Source organism: Athalia rosae, chromosome 1 (assembly GCF_917208135.1).
Source record: "Athalia rosae chromosome 1, iyAthRosa1.1, whole genome shotgun sequence".
NCBI classification, from domain to species: Eukaryota; Metazoa; Arthropoda; class Insecta; order Hymenoptera; family Athaliidae; genus Athalia; species Athalia rosae.
The window spans coordinates 2,459,883-2,482,105 of NC_064026.1; the positions used below are offsets into that span (position 1 = coordinate 2,459,883).

At 40.2% G+C, this 22,223-nt stretch overlaps 3 protein-coding genes and 3 non-coding genes across 10 annotated transcripts in view; 1 reads left to right on the forward strand and 5 right to left on the reverse strand.

Moving 5' to 3' along the window:
* Nucleotides 1–118: 118 nt before the first annotated feature.
* On the reverse strand, nt 119–1,859 carry LOC105693487 (3-oxoacyl-[acyl-carrier-protein] reductase FabG-like). 3 transcript variants are annotated; one of them, XM_048660175.1, is made up of 4 exons: nt 1,787–1,859; nt 852–1,185; nt 573–774; nt 119–481 (listed from the first exon to the last, which is right to left on the reverse strand). In XM_048660175.1, the coding sequence occupies exons 2-4, from the start codon at nt 1,166–1,168 to the stop codon at nt 239–241; spliced, it is 762 nt and encodes a 253-aa protein (XP_048516132.1). In that variant the 5' UTR covers nt 1,169–1,185; nt 1,787–1,859; the 3' UTR covers nt 119–238. The 3 variants fall into 3 exon arrangements, with proteins under 3 accessions (XP_048516132.1, XP_012268873.1, XP_048516131.1); XM_012413450.3 differs by lacking the exon at nt 1,787–1,859 and adding an exon at nt 1,485–1,704; XM_048660174.1 differs by lacking the exon at nt 1,787–1,859 and adding an exon at nt 1,266–1,409.
* Nucleotides 1,860–1,884: 25 nt separating this feature from the next.
* LOC105693326 (transcription factor ces-2) lies at nt 1,885–6,473 on the reverse strand. The gene is made up of 4 exons (XM_012413166.3): nt 5,812–6,473; nt 3,574–3,795; nt 3,110–3,297; nt 1,885–3,028 (listed from the first exon to the last, which is right to left on the reverse strand). The coding sequence occupies exons 1-4, from the start codon at nt 5,921–5,923 to the stop codon at nt 2,813–2,815; spliced, it is 738 nt and encodes a 245-aa protein (XP_012268589.1). The 5' UTR covers nt 5,924–6,473; the 3' UTR covers nt 1,885–2,812.
* On the reverse strand, nt 3,383–3,455 carry Trnam-cau. Its single transcript has one exon. It is a non-coding gene; the product is annotated as a tRNA-Met (tRNA).
* Nucleotides 3,965–4,037, forward strand: Trnar-ccu. Its single transcript has one exon. It is a non-coding gene; the product is annotated as a tRNA-Arg (tRNA).
* Nucleotides 5,610–5,681, reverse strand: Trnah-gug. The gene has a single exon. It is a non-coding gene; the product is annotated as a tRNA-His (tRNA).
* Nucleotides 6,474–15,940: 9,467 nt separating the features above from the next.
* The window catches only part of LOC105693328 (leishmanolysin-like peptidase), a 197,484-nt gene continuing 191,201 nt past the window's right edge, over nt 15,941–22,223 (reverse strand). For 2 of the 3 annotated variants that reach the window (XM_048660240.1, XM_048660242.1), the window contains exons 6-15: nt 21,443–21,624; nt 20,815–21,018; nt 20,480–20,705; nt 20,080–20,273; nt 19,905–19,913; nt 19,320–19,452; nt 19,077–19,236; nt 18,780–18,946; nt 18,554–18,673; nt 15,941–18,346 (exon numbers count right to left, since the gene is read on the reverse strand). In XM_048660240.1, the coding sequence (XP_048516197.1) occupies nt 18,185–18,346; nt 18,554–18,673; nt 18,780–18,946; nt 19,077–19,236; nt 19,320–19,452; nt 19,905–19,913; nt 20,080–20,273; nt 20,480–20,705; nt 20,815–21,018; nt 21,443–21,624 (1,557 nt within the window). In that variant the 3' untranslated portion in view covers nt 15,941–18,184. The remainder of the gene's footprint in view (nt 18,347–18,553; nt 18,674–18,779; nt 18,947–19,076; nt 19,237–19,319; nt 19,453–19,904; nt 19,914–20,079; nt 20,274–20,479; nt 20,706–20,814; nt 21,019–21,442; nt 21,625–22,223) is intronic. The other variant, XM_048660241.1, reaches the window with a different exon arrangement.

Genomic DNA, 22,223 nt, shown 5'->3' on the forward strand with positions numbered 1-22,223 from the left:
ACGAAGGCAAGAACAACAAAAAAAATGTATTACCATATTTTTTTTTCTTAAAATATTCTACTTCAGAAGATGTATGGCAATGAAGAATTAATGTGATATAATAATTAATAACTCGACATTTCAATCAATCATTGAAAAATGTATAAAATGAACTTCACTCAGATTGGTTGTTTACAGAAAACTTTATACAATCACATATTCTTTCGATTATACCATCACCAACATATTTGTCTTTGATTTATCGAGGGCACATAGCATGCCTGCCACCATCAACTGGTATTGTGACACCAGTAATGAAACTGGCATCGCTGCTAGCCAGAAAAGCAATTGCACTGGCAACTTCGGTCGCTTCTCCAGGTCTTCCAAGAGCATGAGTAGTTTTACTGCGCTCGAAAAAGGCCTTCAGCTGCTCTTCTGCCATACCACTTCTTTTGTGTATGTTTGTTATTGTGACCCCAGGATTAACAGAATTTACACGTACCTGAAAATAATGTAAGAATAAGTCAACTGCTGGAATTGTTGTGTTTCCTGATTTCCGCGATCTGAATTACTTAGGATCTGCTGAATATTACCTGTTTCTCTGCAAGCTCCAAAGCAATGCATCGTGTGAATTGATCCACCGCAGCTTTACTCATACAATATGATAAAACTCCCGAAAAAGCTCTGATTCCATTCACACTCGATACGTTAACGATATTGCCTTTAGTTTCAATCAAGTGAGGTACAGCCAACATTGTCAAGTGATACATAGATCGCACATTAATGTTGAATATCCTGAATCATTGAACAATATCATAAATTTAAAAACGATGTCAAGGTTTGCTGAGATTATTTGCTGACCAGTGAATTACCGATCAAACTGCTCCAGGCTAGTATTTTCAATCGAACCAGATTCCAAGACTCCAGCATTGTTGACGAGAACATCAAGTTTTCCATAATGTTTTATTGTTGAATCAAGAATATTCTTTGTATCACTTTCATTTGTTAGTTCTCCAGTTATTAGAAATGGTTTAGGCTCGCCACACTTGTCGGCTACACTTTTTAAATTTTCATAATTTCTTCCTGTGATAGACAGGGAAGCTCCAAGTCGTGAAAAGTGGATTGCAGTCGCTGCTCCAATGCCAGAACTGGCCCCAGTGATCAAGACAACTTTTCCAGCAAAAGACATATTCACAAAATGATACTCTACAACAAACATCATAAAGTAAATTTACTAATCTATGAAGCTGACTTGAGTAATCATTATTTATACACTAAAACACTACCAGTTAGATAAGACTCTGATAAATGCATATTTAATTTTTTTACAATATACATTTGTCACAAGGTTAAAGACCCAGCTTGTCAAAATCTCGATCGGGCCACAAATCTTTCAAATTGATTTTGATATACGATACCAGAATTAAATTCAATAGCTCAATGATTTAAATAGAATTACGAATCTACCGATTGTTCATGTAAAAATGCTAATTTGGTCAGCTCACCAGTAGTCTGAACCCAACGTCTGTAATAAGCTTAAATCAGAATGACGGCTTAACAACAGAATATTATCATCCAGTAGCTCAGCGTTGACTGAAGTACTGAAGATTAGAGCTCACAATCTTGTCAGTTAATGATCACGTGATACAGAACGGCTCACTCACTTCAAATTACGTTATAGTTGATGAGTAATTAAACTCAAGACTGAATGATTCCATAAATAGGAGATTCGGTATCTAATTATGGTACTATCGTTGATAGTATTTGTTCGGAGATCAGTAATATCAATCGTTAATCGCCGTCTTACCGAATGATTGTCCCGTTCAAGTTGACCGCGAACGCGAAACTGCTGTCATAGTTCGATAAGTGCCCATTGTCCCCTGTGATTTGCTGGTTACGAAGCTTGAGAATTTTTCGATTCCAAACTACTGCCATCTCGTGTCGAAACAATCTGTGATCACAACCCTTATAAGATATTGTTGGACCGGCATTACACGCGCGGACTTCGCGCGTGCCACATCTGTCGTTGCGTCATTTCGCTCATTCAAAATATTCTCAATGCTTTGATGTCATTTATTGTTAATCATGACTATAGCCTTAGATTTTTTTTGATTTTGGGCTAAAAAATTAAAAAAATTTCTGGCAGTATTACGATGTCTTCTTATGCATTTTGAGCTCCGTAATCCGAATCAGCTGATTAAATTCATCTTTCTATCGGAGTGATGGAATTACGGCCAATTTTTTATTTTTCAATAAAATTCGGGTGAACATCTCTTCCTTAAAAGAGAATTCTGAGAGAGGATTTTATAAGAGAGGAATTAGTTGAAGATCAAGGGCGACTTCTGACGATATACGCAAGAAATTTTTTCATCCAAATATTATACTCCATCTTGGTCATCTACGTATATATAATTTATTTTATTCAATATCTCAAAGTATTTATAACATTTTATTTTACATAATTGCGTTTGATTCATAATAGTGCATCGGACGGAGGTATAAGTGTTCATAAAGCACTTCATAGGACACGCAGCTGCAACTTTAGATCATGCTCTACAAATATCGGCGAGCGAGTGCCAAAGAAGAATTATGAGTTTTGCGCTTTTAACAGCTCTGCAGATAAACACTATTTAACGTATTTTAAAAAACGCTCCTCATCTCGTTTTACAAAGTTAATATAATACTCGATAATCATGTATCCAATCAAGATTCGTTGTCAGATAAATGATTCCACCGTCGCGGGTTCTCGCATTTTGAAACCTCGATTATTTTGTGCGTCTTATTGCATTTATAGTTCAATTTATCACTAGCATAGAAAAATCCGATGTAATAATTAAACTCGACAAGGCAAACTGGTCGAAGGATGAGTCGGTGAATGTGGACTACGGGTGATCGGTGTAATCGCTGGGATAGGACTTATCGGAGAAATTCCCTGCGTCTGTTGTTTAATCAGCATGTGTCGCAGAGACTGTGCCTCTTCCCGTAAAGTAAGAACTTGTGCCCTAAGAATAGCGTTCTCATGTTCTAACATCGTTGCCCTGAGTGCGATCTGCCAAAAAAAATATGGTATTCACAACGAAATCATTTTCTCACAATGGGACATAGTTTTATAGTTTTGCCGCTCACTCACATGATCTTCTCGTATCTTTCGCGCGTCCCTCGATTTCTTGGCGGCTTGGTTGTTGCGTTTTCTTCTTTCGTAATATTTCTCGTCCTTTTGTTCATCGGGAATCGGCTTTTTTTCACCGCGTTGTCGCCTGTGAAGAGCCGCGCTCCCTGCTCCGTTTGTACTGACGAAATGACGACTAACGAGTGTTCCTTTGAAAAAAAAAATCATGGACCATTAAAGAAACTATCACCCCGCACCACGAATTGCAAGTAGACTCAAAAACTGCAAAAGTAATGCCCCGGGTGAGGATCGAACTCACGACCTTAAGATTATGAGACTTACGCGCTGCCTACTGCGCTACCGAGGCTTGTGAAAATATGACTCGCATACTAATATATAATCATAGAATAATTTACTCCTTGATTTTCAGGATAAAAAAATTACATCTTTGGATGAGAAGTATAAAAAATTGATCGTAACCGAACCATGTGTGACGTCGGAATTTGGTTGAGCGACGTTTATCGATTGGATGAACGGCGTTGGAACTGCTGCGAGAAGAGGTGGTGGTAGCAAACCAGCTGGAAGTGCGAAAGCTGTAGTTAACGAAGAAACCGGGTTTTCTCCTGAAGATATTCCGCGAGGTCTTTCCGGTTCTCCGAAACCGTAATCTCGTCCTGCTGCAGTGAAATGTTCGTATCTGCAGAGATCTGAAATTTTTTTTTCATCATCAATACTGTAACGGACATCGTTTATTATCGATCATTCTACAGTTATTGTAACGTTTTTCCACGTCCAGTTCAATAAAAACAAAGAGAAACTTTCTACGATTTTTTTATTTTAATTGGATAACAGAATTTATAAGTTCCCTCAACAACAGCCCCTGTGGCCTAATGGATAAGGCATCGGTCTCCTAAACCGGGGATTGTGGGTTCGAGTCCCACCAGGGGTAAAGGATGATAATTTTTTTCGTCCGTTAACTAACGATTATCAAACTCCTAATTTAGGATAAATTAATCCGTATTATTTATCTCTCAAACAAAGTTGAGCTTACTATTATCTAGGGTCAACTTATGATTGTCACGTCATTGCCATGTTGATATACTTACAAGTTTTTGTACACGTACAAGTTGGTGAGAATTTGTCAGGTGATGCTCGCGCGTGTTTGTCATAAAAACATCAACTTATTTCAATCAAAGAAATGTGCTTTAAATTGGGCCACGCTCGTTCCACCAGCTGGAGCTTTAAAATAACCCGTGCAAGTTATTCCCGTTGGAACATACATTCAAGTTCCAACGTAAGGATTGCCTTCTACAGGACCCACGCAACACCATAAACAATCACGCACGCATGAACACCCTTAGAACTATATGTCGTAATCTACCTTAAAAATATAGGACTTGGGCTCTATTATATGTTTATGAATTTTTAATTAGGCCGTGTGTCATTTTATGACGATTTTAAAATATCAGAAAGTCACATCTCACAATCAGAGGTATAATGAAAATATAAATGTAAATGATAATCAAAATCCTGCATGTATGAAGTTGAAGCGTATCTGGTGCATCGATAATGAAATTGCGTGCATAAAAGAAATAACCGCAACTCGAGATAGAATAAATTAAATATGCGCTGCGGATCGGAAAAATCACCGATCGCGAATCACGAATATATTCATGTAAGTGGCATGGAAAGTTTGATCCAAAATCGATATGATCGCGAACCTTATATTTATTGTTGTCTAAGAGTATACGAATTGTTTAAACAATTTTCCTTTGGACTTTATTTAATTTTTTTTATTCTCATGGATTTTCGGTGATATCTAATGCGTCTGATGGATTCTACTTTGTCCACAGAATTGGTTCTGAAGTCTATAGCTACGCAGGTAAATAAAGAAGGCTGATGATACATAATTGCGTGAATAAAATTTCATTCACTACAGCAAAGCCGGGCTGATGGAATTGTGGGGGTCTTCATATTTCTATATCAATGATTTATGATGAAAATATGAGGGCATTTTTTCCTCCTGTTCACATCAGGTGTCACGTCAGAGAGCTTATACGCTATACTACACAGGATTTTCAAAGCTCACAATCAGAATAGACCACGAAGTATAATTTAAAAATTAGAACGTTCGAGGGATATACAATGGCTATAATAACACACATTCGAGATGAATTAATTTCTTTGATGTCGCCTTTTCACAAAAGCTTATTTCTTCACATTCTAGCGATTTTTATCGCTGCATTAATTTCCTTGTCATACGTTTTCATTATTAATTGTTCGTCCTTTTCATTCAAGTGTTATTCGAACGTCCAATTTAATAAATGGATCTTATTTAATTACATCAAATTATCTGCGTACTCTTAATTGATAATTAATAACTATCACTTCTCCTAAAATTACGGCGATTGGTCAGACACTTAGATCTTCTATCCCAGAATCGAAGCGTATTTTTTATTGCGGCAAAAAAATTTCCAAATCGAGGAAAAAATTTTCTCTGCCGTGACAATGCATTTGGCATTGCCGTGACCAGGATTCGAACCTGGGTTACTACGGCCACAACGTAGGGTCCTCACCACTAGACGATCACGGCTATCAGAGAATGTAAAAGTCTGGTGCTCATTTAGAAAAATCATTCTAGACACCGTTCGACTTACTAAATCAAGCGAAACGGCTCCCGGACTTTTTACCTAATCTATAGAAACCGGTCCAAACTCTCTTACCTGGAGGTGGAGCGAGTAGACTGTAACTTCTCAAGAGATGAAGAGCCGAAAATGCACCGGAAACATTGCCCGTCGTACAAATTGACCTCGCACTGTGCGTGTGCGAACCCATCGTGCGACGTGATTCCCGAATTACAGTTTATGCACACCCGGTGTTTATGAAAACGTGGAGAAACACGTGTGCATTCAACGCGTAGAGATTCACCCCGCGATATTCACCCTAATAAATAATTAATCACAAACAATTCTTCATCAGATCGCGCATCTCCGATCGTTCGCATTTACATTCCCCTAAATCAACACCATGATGTGCATCACACACAAAGTCATTGCAGTTCTTTTTTCTGTCGATACAACACGACGAAGACACTACCCCATTTTTGTTGAACGTTTTTTTTTTTATATCTTCGTTTTCATCCAACTTTGGTTTTCAACTTTTACCATCTGACGTCTTTTTTATTTTATTTTTGGCAAATTTATATCTTCCATTTCGCGGTTCGGGTAAAGTTATTTCCAAAGATTAGGTGTTCGTCTCGTGTTTTATTTTTTTAATCAAATTTACGATTCGCATTGTTCAAAGATTCCGCGTAAGCGTATCGTATGTACTTTTTGATAGGCAAATATATAATGTGAAACTGAGCGATGGTTAACGTTACCGAATATAGAATATATGGGTGAAAGGTTGACGCGTGCCTCAGGGGTTGCTGATAACGACCAATCGGATTATATCACCTTCCGCCCCGCCTTTTGGCACACGCGCACCTTTGTCAACCCCTACGTACCGCCTATGCTTTGAATAAATAAATACACATTGACCAACGGTGACTTTCGACCCGGGTCTCGAGCACGCTTGACCCCTGTTCGACCCTGGACTAAGCGCCTCCCCTGAATTACATAAAATATACAGAACTTTGGGGTGGCTTTGCGTTACGCCGTACCGACTCGCTGCCGTTTATATGGTGCGGGTAATCACAGATCGAATTATTGGCTTTTACGAAGTAAAGCAATGTTTGACCATATTATAATACCAGAGTGACCGCTCCGCTGGATTACATACGCCCTTTACTCGTAAAATGGCTGCGTACATTCGTTAGAAATTAATTTCACGACGAGTCAAGATCTGCTTGAACGTGAATTATTTTCTTCATCTGAAAAAGCTCTATTTTTGGATTTTCGACGAACTTATAATCCGAATTCATTTCACTTCCCCAAACGATTGTTTTTCAATTTTCCAAATTTTCGCATCCATTTCATAGCGATGGAAAAGCGTGTCGAGATTCTCTCGTCCGGAAGTGCAGCATACGAAGATGACGAATAAAGTAGTCAACGTTCGGTTACGTCGTCATCGGTCTGATCAACACTCGTGGGGGGAGTTCATCGCTAAGGACTAAATCGAGTCCGAGGGTGTACGTTTTGCACCTGCACTCGCAGGGTTCATCATCATCATCGTCGTCCTGCGTTAGTATAATACACTGTATAATTCTGGGATACCCACAGCTGCGTCGATCGCCCTTGCGACTCACCCTGCACCGATGCACTCAAATTCACAGTGTACATCCCACATTGTCGGATAATCGTCCACGGTTACCGCAGTTGGTAATGCGCACTTGCCCCAGGACACCCCAATGTGTTTCCTTGTACAAATAAATATTATTACAGGCATAACGCTGTAATTGGATGCTCACTGATTCTTTTCTGAAATGCATTATTATCACCTGCGCCACTATAATCCTATGCAGGCGTGTACCCTTCGGGTGAAAAGAAATAAAAGTTCGACTTTATAAATACGTGTACGTATGGCGAAACCGATGTAATCTAGAAGGATAAAATTCCATTGAACTGCGCGAAGAGAGAAAAAAAATACTTCGCGAGAAGAAAGAATAGTTGGAGCGCGCGCGTTAAATTATTCAGTGGTCAAGAGAAATTATCTGGTCGTAGCGAACGTATGCAATTTTGCAGGAATAAAAAAAAAAAAAAATAAAAAAAAAAATAAAGGACTTTTTCTTCTTCCCATTTCTTTCTATTCATTTTATTAATTTTTTTATAGAATTTATTATGACCAGATATTATAGCTGTTCGAATATATGTAGTTTACATTTTACAGTGAACGATTTAGACCGCGGTCAACGATCAGGCGTTTAATAATACCTTGCGATCCACGTTCTACTCTGACGTCCATATCCTTCCTATAGAATTTATGGAGTGTGTACGGGTTATCGTAGTGTAGGTGAAATAAGCATCGTAAGTGTCACGTGCTTGTGATCTCACGGGACGTATAACAATTACGTTTAATACGAAACCGTAGACGGCGGAAGGAATTATGGGATGTGTTAGCCATCGGTTCTTCTCCCCCTCGGCGTCCCCTCGTATCCTTTACCTGTGGTAGAAACAATTATGGAATAGATAATTGCCATTTAAAACCCCTAGAAACTCCGTGGACAGGCTGCACCCCTTCCCTAGTTTCACGACTATACACAGCTACGAATGGTTATTTGTTTTTTTTTTCGGAATTTCAGTTTTTTAAACCCGAGGGTCGCAGGAATGAAGATCCGTGCTCGATATATAGACCGAGTTCAAGCGTCACACATCTAATGTCATGTAATTAGATCCGCCCTTATACAGTAGAATTTAGTACGAAGATCACGATACGAAAACTACGTGTAATTAGCGTCGTTAAAAAAAAAAAAATACAAAAACCGAAGAAAATAAGAAAAAAGCACCAACGCAACGAGGTGGACGATTCAACCGAATCGTAATAAAATTGTAATTAATTTTTCATTCGCTGATTTTTGATCGGTTAAAATTTTACCGGGTTATGGTCCCTGCGGCTCTATTTCGCCGGACATTTCTATGTGAATATTTAACGGTGGTTGGTTTCTAGCCTGCCTATACGAAGATGGATAACATTCGGTGAATTAGTATGGAGAAATTTAATCCGGCATATTTCAGTAATTTCGTACTTTCTCGCATTCTAGGATCAATCATGGACGCCGGATATCTTCGCGGGAATTATTTACGGAATATTTTATTCTATATTATTACAGCCGTATCGAGGGACTCGAAAATATAGGTACTTTCCAACTTTTATAGCATTCGCGATGGTTTGAAAATTCACTCAAAAATATGTACATTAATTTATTTCTCTTTCGTTCAATATATCATGTTGCAAAAAGATGACTGCAAAATTTCTCCGATTGCAATTTTTTTGCAATTATAGTCCACAGGAACCCTTTTTCTCTTATCCTTCCTGCGATTTTCTGATATTAATTAAAGTTTTTCCCAAATAAAAATGTAAAATTCTTTTTTTCTCCTGTTCCACTACCGGGTGAAAAAATTTCTCGACAGAACCGTACGAGCAATCAAAAAAAAAAACATCCCTCAGAGCAGTCCACAACAAAAAAATCCTACGAACGTCGGAGAAAATCAGCATTTTGTCGGTTCGATCTTGATGGGAAAGAGAAAATATCTTTCCCGCAGTCCACCCGGTACGAGTGTATCGAAGTGGATAATCTTTCGGCGTCATTCGGTTGAAAAAATCAGCTAGGGTTAAACCGGACTTGTCCAATTGGTCTGGTGATCCAACCCCCGTCGAAGTGACGTTATCATGGCTACTGTCTCGTGTGCCATATTATCGTCCGGTCTACGTACGTACATACATACATATATGTATAAGTGACTAGTCGTTACGCGGGGCTGGATTTACGTCGGGTTGGCTACTCGCGTTTGTAACGTCGCGGCACGTATAAGCTGGTAACGCGTTATAGGGTACATGCATATCGTGGGGTCGAAGAGGCGGGTAGCGGGGATCCGGGGGGGAATTGTGCGAACCAACACACCTGTCGTCGGAGGTACCTGCTACAAGGTAGATAGATATAACGTGACATCACGTCACGACAGACAGACCCGTCGCTGATGGCTTCTGACCGTTTCCCCTCCGTTTCCTCGACCTCTCGCTCAGTCACCTAACATTATAACGCTGTGACGCTTCAGCCATCCCCTTTCAACCCCCCGGCGGGGATGAGTCGGGAAGAGGAGGCGGGGGGTTAGCCGTAATCACTTTAATCGCTGTCCTGGAAACTAGACACACGCACTGCAAAATATGCGCCTGTCGTGACTCGTAAATTTAATCAGAATTTCTCTAGTGTTTTCTAGCGACAGACGTACGTAATGCGAACTGCGGGTACTCCACGCTGCGCAAGGAAGATCCTCATCTCGAGGGAATCCTTGCTTTTTCTTCTTTCCTTTTTCAACGGCAGGGAAAATTTCAAGATCATCGTAATGTTTTTTTTTTTCGAAATTATTTCTATGAATATTTCAGGAGAGAAATTTTGTTATTTTTTCTTCGACGCATATCCTTCGCACGAAAAAAAGGATTTCGGGGACACCTCGATCTGCTCGAAACGTAGCCGTTATCGCGTGTCGTTGCGTGCCGTTCCGATTTACGTGGATATATATGTATAGCTGTAGGTATATTTGTACGTATAATATTTTATATAAATTCAAACATACCTGCATAGACATATGTGTGTGTGTATATATAGTTACTTCGCATCCTTAATTGGTCACACAGAACCTTCTTTTCCCCTCGAACATCCCGTGTAAAGTCACGGCGGGTATAACGACAAAGTTATCTCATCAAGTCGTCACGAGTAACCGGAAAACTTTTACCGTAGTTTGTCTCATCTAATTTATATTTCCTTATGCGGTGGGTGTATTTGTTTTTTTTCTCACACCGCCGCAGAGTACGAATGCACGATAATGAGGAAAACGATTATCTTTGAATTTGTTTTTTTCTCTCTCATGAGAATGCGAGCTCCGAGAGACACGTGAAATTTACTTTAGTTTAACAACGCAAATATAGATCCGACGATAAATAGGCCACCTTTGGTAATTGCGAGGTTGGAGCAATTAATGGACGATTTTAATGTCGAGCTTCGCTTATGTTCCGACGATCGTAAAATTTAATAAACTATCCACGTTGTTGACGTCCTAAAAATTCGCTGAACGTACAGAAAATTAGTTGCACGATTAACTAGGTCAAAAGATCAGCTATAGAACGCATTCGGTGCAGAATGCAAGACTCAGTTCTTGATGTGAAATCTGAAACGAGGAGAGAAAATAATGGAGATGCACGTCGGTTTCTAACGGACGTCAGAACGGTCAGGTGTATTCTGAGAAGAGCGATCAATTTTGACCATATATTATACGGTCACTGTACGTGTGTGTACGGAAAATGTGAACGTGTCACGGGGCACAATAAGTGTCGGAGTACACAACGGTCTGTAACCGCGTACGTTAGGTATTGATTTACAATTTAAATAGCGACAGGAAGGAGTATGATGAAATATTAATACGGTCGCGTTATGTCCTACGTTCGGGTTCACGCGGAATGACCATCGCGGTCATCCCGACAATTCGGCTCCTTGAACGAAGAAAAAATTCCTCGTTCCGCGGACCGTAAACGACGCTCGAAAAAAAACGCTGAGAAAAAATCATGGAACTAATTCTGAATGATCCTCCGCAATATCGTCGGGGAATCAATCCGCACGTGTCCCGCACGTGGCTCGTGTAACGACAGCCCGTCGGATCGCGGTTTCCGTAAATTCACCCTCTTTTTGATGACGTGCGGCCAAATATTTGATTCATACAAAAACTTCGGTCGGCACGTGGACGTTAATTTACGTGAAAAGTTACGCCGTTCGCGAGTTGGATCTGCAATTTATTAGCGAGAAGTTTGTCACGTTCGTATAAATTTCCGCGCAAAAAATCGCCTGGCGTTTGTCACGATCGGGATTGTATATCCGAACTGCTTTTCGCAATCCGATGGGGTTTTTTTGTTCCCGATGAAAATTTTGAAAAATGAGAAATTGTGACGAGGAAATAGACCACGAAGTTAATCTCGTCATCGACCAGATTTTACGGGAGGATCGGCTGGAGTCCATGGGATTGAATCAACGTCCCGAGCCGTGCGAACCCGGCTGCAGTGAAGTCAGCGGTCAAGGTAGACGGAATATCCGAAAATATATCGAGCGCGAATAAAATAACCGCCACAATCCTCGTGTAACGATGATTATTTCGTCTGATTAAGCAAGAATTTGCGGTAGCTGACGACTGCGGGAACGGCAGCGTGAACTGCGCGGTGGAAACGTCGGCGAGATTTTCGATCCGAATTTTGGAGGCTCTGCGCGCCGTTCAACGTCAAAAATCCGGGGGAACCGGGTCTTTTTGCACCATGGAGGAAGTTGTGCAATACATAAAACGCAATTATTGCTACGACGGTGATCTTTGTTCGCAGGTCGAAACTGCGTTGAATCAAGTCACGACTCAAGGGTTGGTTGGTTATCACCGCAAAAGTTTCACCCCGATTAGCGTCGGGCGAACCGGAGGACTGTACTGTAAACAAAAAAAAAAAAAAAGAAAAAATAGTTTCTGATTTTAGATTCGTTCTGAAATTGGGCCCCAACAAGTATCACCTCATGGGACCGTTCGCCTGCATTCTCCAGCCGTCGGTGACTTCGTTCAGCGATGAAAGTCTGCCCGACTGTAGAGCGCCGAGATCATTTCCGGAATGCAAGAGAAGAAGAGGAGGAGGAGGATGTACGCCGTTAGCGAACTCGACGTTCGCACCCCCCGAAATTGGGAATTCTCTGGAGCCGATCGATCGATTGCCTGATATTTCCGCCATCGATGGAGATCGACTGGACGATCTGTTTCAAAACCGGCAAAATGCGTGCGGGGCTGATGGGGCAGACAGGAGTTCCGTTGTCCAAAATGGAGGACAGGAATTCGAGGTGGATAGGACGGTTTCGGTGATTCGCGATGTGCATCGGCCGCCTCGTTGCAACCCGATGAGAAGACCGGGCGGCGGTATTGGAAGGCCTGATGTACGGGCGCAGGAGAGTAGTTCCGACGATAACATGTATCGAGAAGAATCGGCAAACGCCACGAACCTCAACGAAAGATCCGGACGCCATCGGCAGCCCCGTGCCCGAAGATCGGGAGGAAGAGATCGCAGTTCTTCCGGCGGGAGTTCTAGCGATAGTATAACTGATTCTAGATGTGCGACGCGCGGATCAACGACGAGAAAATGCGAATCCAGCTCAGACGCGGACGAAAGTGAAATGGATTTTGACGAGTCTGATGAGGAGGTAAAACCGTGGATAAAAGATTGTCAGAAAGAGGATAATCAACGAGGGTTCAATCGTCGAGGAAAAGGATGCTCGTCCTCTGTCTACGAATAACTGTCTCAAGATGGGGATCTTTGATACCATTTTTATTTTCCGTATGCGATTGCACGTATACCTGTACGTCGACATCCCACCTTCTCAATCGTTGTCGCGCGTCTGAGTTGAATTGTTTTTGTACAACGTTGTAATGTCTTTTATTTTATAAAATAATTTATCAGGCCTAAATTGAAGAGATTTATCTCCGACGAGTTTATTATTTTTTCTTTTTGACCCTGCGACGAATAATGATTTTTTTTTCTGACCCATTTTCGAAGAGAGAAAATATCGAAGGCAGGGGTCATTAGGCAGCGATCACTATTACGGGTTTAACGACACATTATATCTTATACACTATGATATTGTTTGACATACCGAGATACCATCGGACATTAGCGTTACTTTATTTACTCGCCACGGGCCCGGGGAACCACAAATTTTATTTGAACAGGACGATAAGTGACATAAGTTTGATTCGCATTTAATCATTCTGATTATTGTCATTGTGAAATATGACGAATTCCGCATTTTTCATGTTAGGTATTTCCTGTTTACAACTTTGCCAGAACTCGATATTACAGTTCGACTCTTTTTCCACCCTTACACTTTTCTCCGTTTTTTTCTAGCTGGTCTGCGAAGGAATATTGCGAAACTGTTGAAAAAAAATCAACGACGAATTTAACAGGGCGATATTTACCCTGCGCTCCCGGTTCTTTTTCTCCCTCTGATGTGATTCATCGGTCTCTTGTATCTGCTCCTTGATCCATCGCTTTTTTGATTACACCCCGTCCTTCCGCATACGCAGGAGACCGAACACCTGTGATTTTTTGAATTTTTTCCCCTGCTTCGTTCGCAGCTACAGTAGCGTTTCCCTCGAATTCCGTTATCACGTGCTTTTTTTCCCTCCATCTTCTCAACCATTCGAAGATCCAGGGTGGAGGAAACGTAGTATGAATTTTCTCTAGAATCGATTGGCGCCAAAAGTCCTGCATTTACACCGAAGCATATCGCTTCGTTAACATATCGTTTAGCACTTTGGTGCAGACTACCTGTCGACGAAAGTAAATCACTGAGTTAATTATCACGGTGTATTTTTATTCGCGAGATCTTGATGATTCTCGGCCGATTTATACTTTCGCTGAAAGCTTCAATGTAATCTCTGACCACGTCGATATAACGGGGCGATCGGCTGGTGCCGTCGTACTTGGGGTGTTTTAATATTTCAGGTTTTTCGAGAATCTGATGACCGAATTTGACGGAATCGAAAGCGTCGGGTCTTCGGTTTTGTTCATTTGACCTTCTAACGTGACTTCTCTGAAATTTGCTTCGAGCATTATTCCTCTGACGTCGTTCAGCGTTCACGTTTGCAACTTCACCGAGAAATTCGTAAACCAAGTCCGAGATCTTAAGAGTTCCAGGACGAGGGTCTCGTATAAGACGACCTGAATCGGGACTTTTTAATGCCAAAGACTCAAATCTCTGTGAATTTCCCTCTCCAGGAGTTACCCTTGTCGGCATTATTTCTGTTTGAGGTACCTTAATTATAGGTACGTTCGATCTGATGAACAACCGGAGCAAGAAAGAAATAATTCACGATAATTTTGCGTTCCTAATGATCTGGCTGTGATTGATTTGCCACTTTCGTCGAATTTATTCAAAGCAGACAGCATTATGGATAAAACAAAATCGGAGACAACTCGCGCTAATTATATTCATTTTCATGCGCTGATATTTTCATGCAATCTGAAAGGAGCTGTAAAAAAATGAATCATTCGCATGGCCATGCGTCTGAGAAAAGTTTTCAGTTTGTTCATCGGGTTTTTTTTTTTATTACTTACTGGTGGAAGATTCAGAATGGGGTTCGCCGATTACTGGTTGGAGGTAGCAGCAGAAAACACCACTTTCTGACCGTTGATATGTGAACAGCAACTGGTAAAAATCGGATGGCAAGATATACATAAATCTATACATCAGTGTGAATTTTTATTAGAGCATGTTTACAATTCAGTTTTATTGATAAAAACAATATTAAAAATTGAATTTATCTCTTTATCTTTAACCCGCACGTAAAGGGGTAATTGATTTTTGTATCGTTGCTCAACATCCCGTTAGAAAACGTAGCCTGGTAAAGTGGAACACTGCCGTGAATTCTGACACTGCCTCTGTTATCGATTCCGAGGAGGATACTTATGGATTCAGGTATTTTTTTTTCCATAATGCGGAAGGATGAGCAGCATTTAATTATTTTGTGGAAAAACCAACAGAAAAAAAAAAAACTTATCATTTTGAATTACAATTTTTTATTTAAGATTATCATAAAAATACTTCACTGATATTATTTTCGGTTCAATAAGCGTTATAGCTACATTCAGTAAAAAAACTTATAATAGTTGGTTTATCGAATGTACACTTTATCAATTATTGTGTAATTTACGGGAATGCTTCCACAGTAATAACATGCCTCGGCATTAAAATACCGAATAAATTATTATTAATCGTCTTATGTAATATCAATTATCGTTTAGTACAGATTAAACTCTATCAGACACACCGTAACAATAAAACGAATCCAGCCAAAATGGCACGAACGAGATAATCCCAAAATATCCGTTCGCCGACCAATGGCGTTAACATACATGATAGAAAGGATGGCACGAATTTGAAGAAAATAAAAATTATATTAGCACCTACGTAATTAATACCCCAAATTACAATGATATATAGGCAGGTAAATATGCACGCAGGTTCTTGATACGTTAGTAATACTTTAAATTGTTCATATGATATTTATTATCACAATTATTTATTGATCGCTTCATTTATACTCATTGTCCGTTGTCAGAAGTTAATTTCACACGTTAGCATATTATTACGCCTTTGTTCTTATTTTTTATTTTTTTTTTTTCCTCGTAATCAAAGTAAGAATTCAGAAATAAAATGAAAGGCTTAACATCAATCAACATCGATCACGATAGTTTTTTTGGACATTCCACTGAGCAGCACTTGAATATTCTCACATATTGAATCGCGTAAATAATAATTAGAAATTGTTCTGTTCGCACGCTCGCTAGACATACACTATCATCCCAATCATCATACGTACCACAGGGCATAGAACGCAGATGATACATCTATAATACATGATTCAATCGATGACACATTATTAGGAGTAAGAAAACTTAGGACAGCAATGAACATTTAGTATGACACTCTAGAGTCGAACCGAATGCCGCGAAAGGCTCGCTTCGATGAGAAAATCATTAGGTTTTTGGGATAATTTCTATGGCTCTGGGGAAAGTTTATATGATCAGAATCTGTTCAGCTGTCCAATAAGGAATGGCGATGAGACATGAGGTGTTCCGTATTTTTTATAACACGAATGGTCGCGAGTGTTTGAAGATTAGGAAAATTTGATGTCGTACTCCGATAGGAGATAGGAAACAAAGTATCGTGTAGCAAACTTTAAATTAAAATGCAGCTAAAATCTGGCTCCACTGGTGGTTCAATCTGCATTACATTTTACTTAATTTACCACTGAAATTGAAGACCTCTAATCAACGATCACCGATCACCGTTAGATTAATCTTCCATGCAAACGCTGTAATTCTGCTCTTCATATTTATAAATATAGTTCTAATGCTAATCCTACGTAGGTGAACAATATACGAATCTTACAGTGTACTGTAAGACATGTAATCGTACGAGTGGATATATCATCAATGATCAATATCTAGTCGTATCGGTAAAATACCGATTCAACAATCACTGTATCCTCTACAGTACAACGAAAACTCTGTTAGCGATAGCTTAGAAGAAAATTGGAAAACTGTAACACATTCAATTTTCAACAGTATCAATTAAACAATCAACAGATTTTGACAGTTCGCGCTACCGTAGATATATTGAGCGCTACTATCAGTAGGTAGGATCAAGCGCACTGCGTAGAAGCAAGATGCTTACAGTGGATAAAGTGAACGATGAAACTAGGGCACGGATAAAACATAATGAAAAATTGTTAAAACTGTTACAGATTTCCGGTGGATAATCTATAGTATTATATACTAGGTAGACTGCGCGGGATGAAATTTTTAATGAATCGCGATCGCGAACGCAATAATAGTTCGGAAATACGATCGTTACGCGATGATGGTTTTTTTCAAAAAAAAGTTCATCCCCCGTTGTTTGGTTTACAGTTGTTATAAGTTAAACGTATATTTAGATACAAAATTATCATCTACTACTGTCGCAGACTTTCGTACAGCGTGATTATACTCCTCGCAGTACGCAGTTTCCTGTTCCTCGATACATGCGACGAACATAAGAACGATAGTTATGTTTACTCTTTATTTACAATATCTTATGTCTTAGGTCGCGCATGTATAAGATTGAAAATATATGTGGTACTTCGTAGTCATATTTAAATAATTCAAAAACAACTGTCGGAATTGGCTTCGTTGCATGTTCATAAGTTTCTGTTTCAATTTCATTAATAATATCCAATTGATATGCTGTATCACATACATAGTACTAGTGTAACTCCTGCGCTATACATCGGAGAATTCCAGACTCGCCGAATCGGAATCTTTATCACTGATTAATGCGAATTCCAACTTCTAAACTCGAGCGATTCAGAAATTATTTAGCTCACATAAATCGTGTCGATATATTTGCGTGGTCGTACGGTGACAAAGTTCTAGAATTCTCCCATGAATGCGCAAGTATTAAAAAATATTTTGTTCAGTAATAAGAATGGCGATTTTTAAGAACCTGTCTTTGTTAAAATCAGTTGACCGAGAAAATTTCTAGAGGAATGATGCGGTGTTATCAAACGAGTGAAACGGTAATTCGCTCAAAGAGTAACAAGATTTTATAGGCAAGCGAATCGAGATTCCCTTGAGAAGGCAAAAAACGGAAAGACTTGATTGGAATGAAATCAGTTCAACTTAGGATAGATTTTTAGTGTAAATACGTACAATTGACAATCAGTTTTTCATAAAGTGAGAGCACTTTCTGTAATTTACAATTTATTTTCAGACATTGTTTCCGGTAACCATTGAAAGAATTAAAATGTACAATTTTAGCCGGCAATCGCGGTATCTATTCACCTCTCATTTGATAACAATACATAACGTACTAGAATTAAGAACAGATCACCTACAGATTATCGACAAGACGATGAATATTGCAAGAGCCGGTACGCCGAATGCGGTTCTCACATCAGAACCGCAGTGGAGATTATCTCTGTGATAAAATGTAGCCGGAGGATGTTCGTCACGAATCTTACACCCCGTACCCTGGGCCTTGAACTCCGCCTGGAACAAATTTGAAAAAAAAAAAAATATATGAAAAAATACGTTCGCATTTAAATCGGATGTGCTCTGTTTCAGATTGACATATCCATCTGTAGATAGAAGCTGGAACGTATGTTCGGTGAGGCCGATGGCTTTTGACTGAATACCTCCTAACGGATAGCTGATTACATTATTATACACGCTTAATCACTCGACGTCGTATCTCACCTCACAAATATCTGTGCAGGAGGGGCAGATGAGAGCACCCTTGTGAAGCCACTCGTTATGCATTATTCTTATAGCGATTTCTTGGCCAGGATGAAAGCACGTGTACGTGTAGTTGGCCACCTGTAACATATTCGAGAAATAGAAATCAGTTAAATGTTCGCTATAAAATATCGATGTAAATGAAGAAATGTAACTAATTGTCGTAAGTTAATTATTTTCCATTTACCATAATATGCAGTCTTCCAGCTTCACATTTATACTGATAACAACCAGATCCCCAATGTTGCCACTGCCTGGCTTGTTTGCAGGTTCTTTCCTCCCACATCTGATTAGTGTGATCGAAACACTTGGAGTGTGCGCCGTATTTTTCGAGGGCGAAGTTTTTCTCCGCGTCTGTAAATATCGTCGGATTATTAGGAGCGTTATTCGGTTACATGGATGATCTCGTTAAATAAAAATATCGTCTGTTTTCGTCAAGGTTTCTGTCTCAGGTCTCCGAAAAATAACAATCCTCAATACTTACGGGGATTATTTTCTTCGTAAAGACAATGAGATCCTCGGACTACTATATGCCTAGCTCTCCACGTGAACTCTTGAATATATGGACAGTAATCAGCCAGAGATACGGAACCTCCATAATATTGTTCCCTACCGGGTGGAACGTGTGGTATCGAGTCGAAGTTCTGTAAAATGTGAGAATTGATTGATCTCCGTTTTTCGGTATTTCCAAAAATGTAGTCTTTTTTATTTTTTCGTAGTTCAATACCTGATATCTTTTAGGCAGTGGTTGGGGGTGTTCTACGAGGTTGCAAAGTGCAACCGAACTCCTGTCGTCGGTACATTCGGTCTGCAGGGGATCCTGTTTGACCTTATTGCAAAAAGGGTGAATAGTTTTCCCCCTGGAAAAAGAAAATTTTCAAAATTGATCTCAAAACTTCTGCGAGAGATAAAATTTCCGACATCCAACCCCCATATGAATATTTCGTATCGACGATATTTGAACCTCGTACGTTTCGAGGGTGAAATTCGGGAGACAGTGGGTCGCGAGAAGACGTGCTTCGTCGATCGAACCGATGGGGGGAACTTTATCGGGTTTGATAGAGCCGAAAATAATTCATTTAAAAGTATAATATATCGATTTTATGTAGCAAACGATGCGAAACTACAATATAGGTTGAAGCCGCCATCTGCTCGCGCACTTACTAATACAACAGCTATATTATACTCATATTTATGACCACCCGATAGACAGACCGTTGGCGCATCAAAGTGGAAACAAATTATCCCTGTACGATGTATGAATACTTATTTTTTCAAAATTCATTCGCAACACGATGGAATAGGTACTCACCTTTTCTCTCTGCATGATTTCCATTTATGAATAGCGTGCGCAAAGGACATTTCATGGTTTTATCAACTCCGATTTCGGCATTGATTTTTATGCGTGATTATTTTCAAATGAAAAAAAAAAAAAAAAAAAAAAAAAAAAAAAAAACAAAGAAAAAAAAGATAATATTAATACTCACGAAAGAGGAGATGACCTGGTGGATATCCATTCCTTGCACGATTTCATGGCAAATTCGCATCCCAGTTTCTTACCCCAGCCCAGCTCTTGAGCCATGGAGTAATTAGCGCTGTACCAACCCGTGTCTTCCATTAGAGCTAAGGTAATGCGAGAGTAAACAGGATTCTGTGTGTGCGTACCCGTCATCGCTTCGTTCTGTTTAAACAAGAATGAAGACAACCTTATAGATCCATGAAAAATTTCACGAGATCCGTAAAAAGGTCATACGCTTTTTATGTACGTATACACGTGTATATATTTCAAGGTAATGAGCATGATTTCGTCACGTGCTTAGGAGGGGAAGAAAAAAAAAAAAAACATCAAGTGCGGATTAGAAGCAGGCCCGGTTAGTAGAAGCTTACTTCAAAGACTCGCTTTTCCCAGTGAGTTAACGCAGTTCCATCTTCTCCTTGATCCTCGAGTTCCGCGCCCTCGAGTTCTTCGCAGCCAAAGTGGCGTTGTACTTCTTTCCGCACGTTCGGTGTGACGATCATTTGCATATATCTTTCTACCGAACCGCCGTGAACTTGCCAGTTCGGTCTCAGGACCGTTCTGATGGTCTCTTCACTCCACTGATGGGTTTGAAGTCTGGAATTCAAGGAGTACAGGGAGTTAGCACTCGGCTGTTTTTTCATCCGAAAAGCCAGGGGATTTTGGGATCTGCAGTTACGGTGAAAGCTCAACCCGCCTGTAGTACCTTTCGTTCAGCGTTGGTTTCCCGGTATCGGGACGCCTCGGTGTTCTCGGTTCCCCATTCTCGTCCCTGTAGAACGCGTAAAGGCTCACGGAGAATCCAAGGGCGTGTAGGATCTCGTGTTTCACGGTGCTCAGGAGTGTCTCCAGTTCTTGAGGTTTCGTGCTGATGCTGCCTGGGCATAGGTTCGCGTGACCGGCTATCGGCCTGTGCGAAAATTGTATTTGTAAATCGAACCACGCTACGTATACGTTAAAATATGTGGAGGTAAAACAAGGATCGTTGAGAAAACGCCCGAGAGAACGGGGTAGAAACCAAGACCCGAATCCCTGAGATCTACGAGTGAAATTTTTAGCACACGTCGAATCGATCGGCCCCGCACGCGCGGCTATCGCGCTGGCGAATTCGAATTAATGCCATGGCGTGATCCAATCATGGAATTGTTCGAATCAGCGCTTCCGTCAGAGGCTATCCGACGGAAAACAAAGCGCCGTTTCGAGCCCGGAAAGTAATTCAAAGTGATCGAACGGGAATTCGCCTTTCGATCGAGAATGTGATTTTTCTTTCCGCAGGTTTTGAAAAAAAAAAAAAAAAGAAAAAGGGGGACGGAGGACAACGACGAAGCACTCACCGATCCAACGCGGCTTCCTGTTGGCAGTGAGCAGCGTAAGCGACCGTGAGACCTTTGTGACATCTTTCCGTCTGCATCGCCGAAACGTAAAATACAAAATCCGAACCGTCGATTCCTGGTCCCGCTTTGCTTCCTTCGGCTACTCCACAGTCGTGACCCGTCGCGTTGCAAGTTCTGCAGACCTGTTATGTGCATAGGATTGGAAAGATTCAAAAATTGATCGCTCTCCCATCCATCTCTCCCGACCGCGATATACCCTTTGGGTTTCGAGTGATCGTTAGATTTTCCTACAGAGTTGGTATACAGAAACCGAAAAAGGGTCCTCGACCAGTATATAGAACTTGGCAAACTTGTTCGTTGGCCCGCTCGAAGGAAAGTGTTAGACTCGAAAGTTTGCGTGCATATTTAGTTATAAGTGCGAACAAAACTCAGCTCAGTTTATTAATTTATCTAATGAAAACTATAATTACGATGTATACCTACGGCGAAATAATTATGGTATTTTTACAGTTTTAGCTACAAACAAGGAAACGAAGGAGAAGTTTGCTACGATATTCGATAGTTTGTGTTACGGGTACGAAACTTTTTATAAAATTTTTCCACCGTATCGATCACAGGGTAGGTACTTTGGCGCAAAGGTATGGAACGGTCGTCGGGCGACCATACCAGCTACATATTTTTATTACATCTAGTCGATATACAGAAATGTGACATACATGTACCGCATTTGCGTAAAGTGTATCGTTGTACATAATACATATCTATACATAGTTTACAAGTA

What these genes read in the sequence shown, in the direction of transcription:
- LOC105693326 (XM_012413166.3), bottom strand. Translation starts at nt 5,923, where the DNA reads ATGGGTTCGCACACGCACAGTGCGAGGTCAATTTGTACGACGGGCAAT. An exon ending in TCTACTCGCTCCACCTCCAG is followed by an intron (nt 3,796 to 5,811) that starts GTAAGAGAGTTT and finishes AAAAAATTTCAG; the next exon opens with ATCTCTGCAGATACGAACAT. An exon ending in GAAAGATACGAGAAGATCAT is followed by an intron (nt 3,029 to 3,109) that starts GTGAGTGAGCGG and finishes TTTTTTTGGCAG; the next exon opens with ATCGCACTCAGGGCAACGAT.
- LOC105693487 (XM_048660174.1), bottom strand. Translation starts at nt 1,317, where the DNA reads ATGTATATTGTAAAAAAATTAAATATGCATTTATCAGAGTCTTATCTA. An exon ending in AGCCTGGAGCAGTTTGATCG is followed by an intron (nt 775 to 851) that starts GTAATTCACTGG and finishes TCAATGATTCAG; the next exon opens with GATATTCAACATTAATGTGC. An exon ending in TGGAGCTTGCAGAGAAACAG is followed by an intron (nt 482 to 572) that starts GTAATATTCAGC and finishes CATTATTTTCAG; the next exon opens with GTACGTGTAAATTCTGTTAA.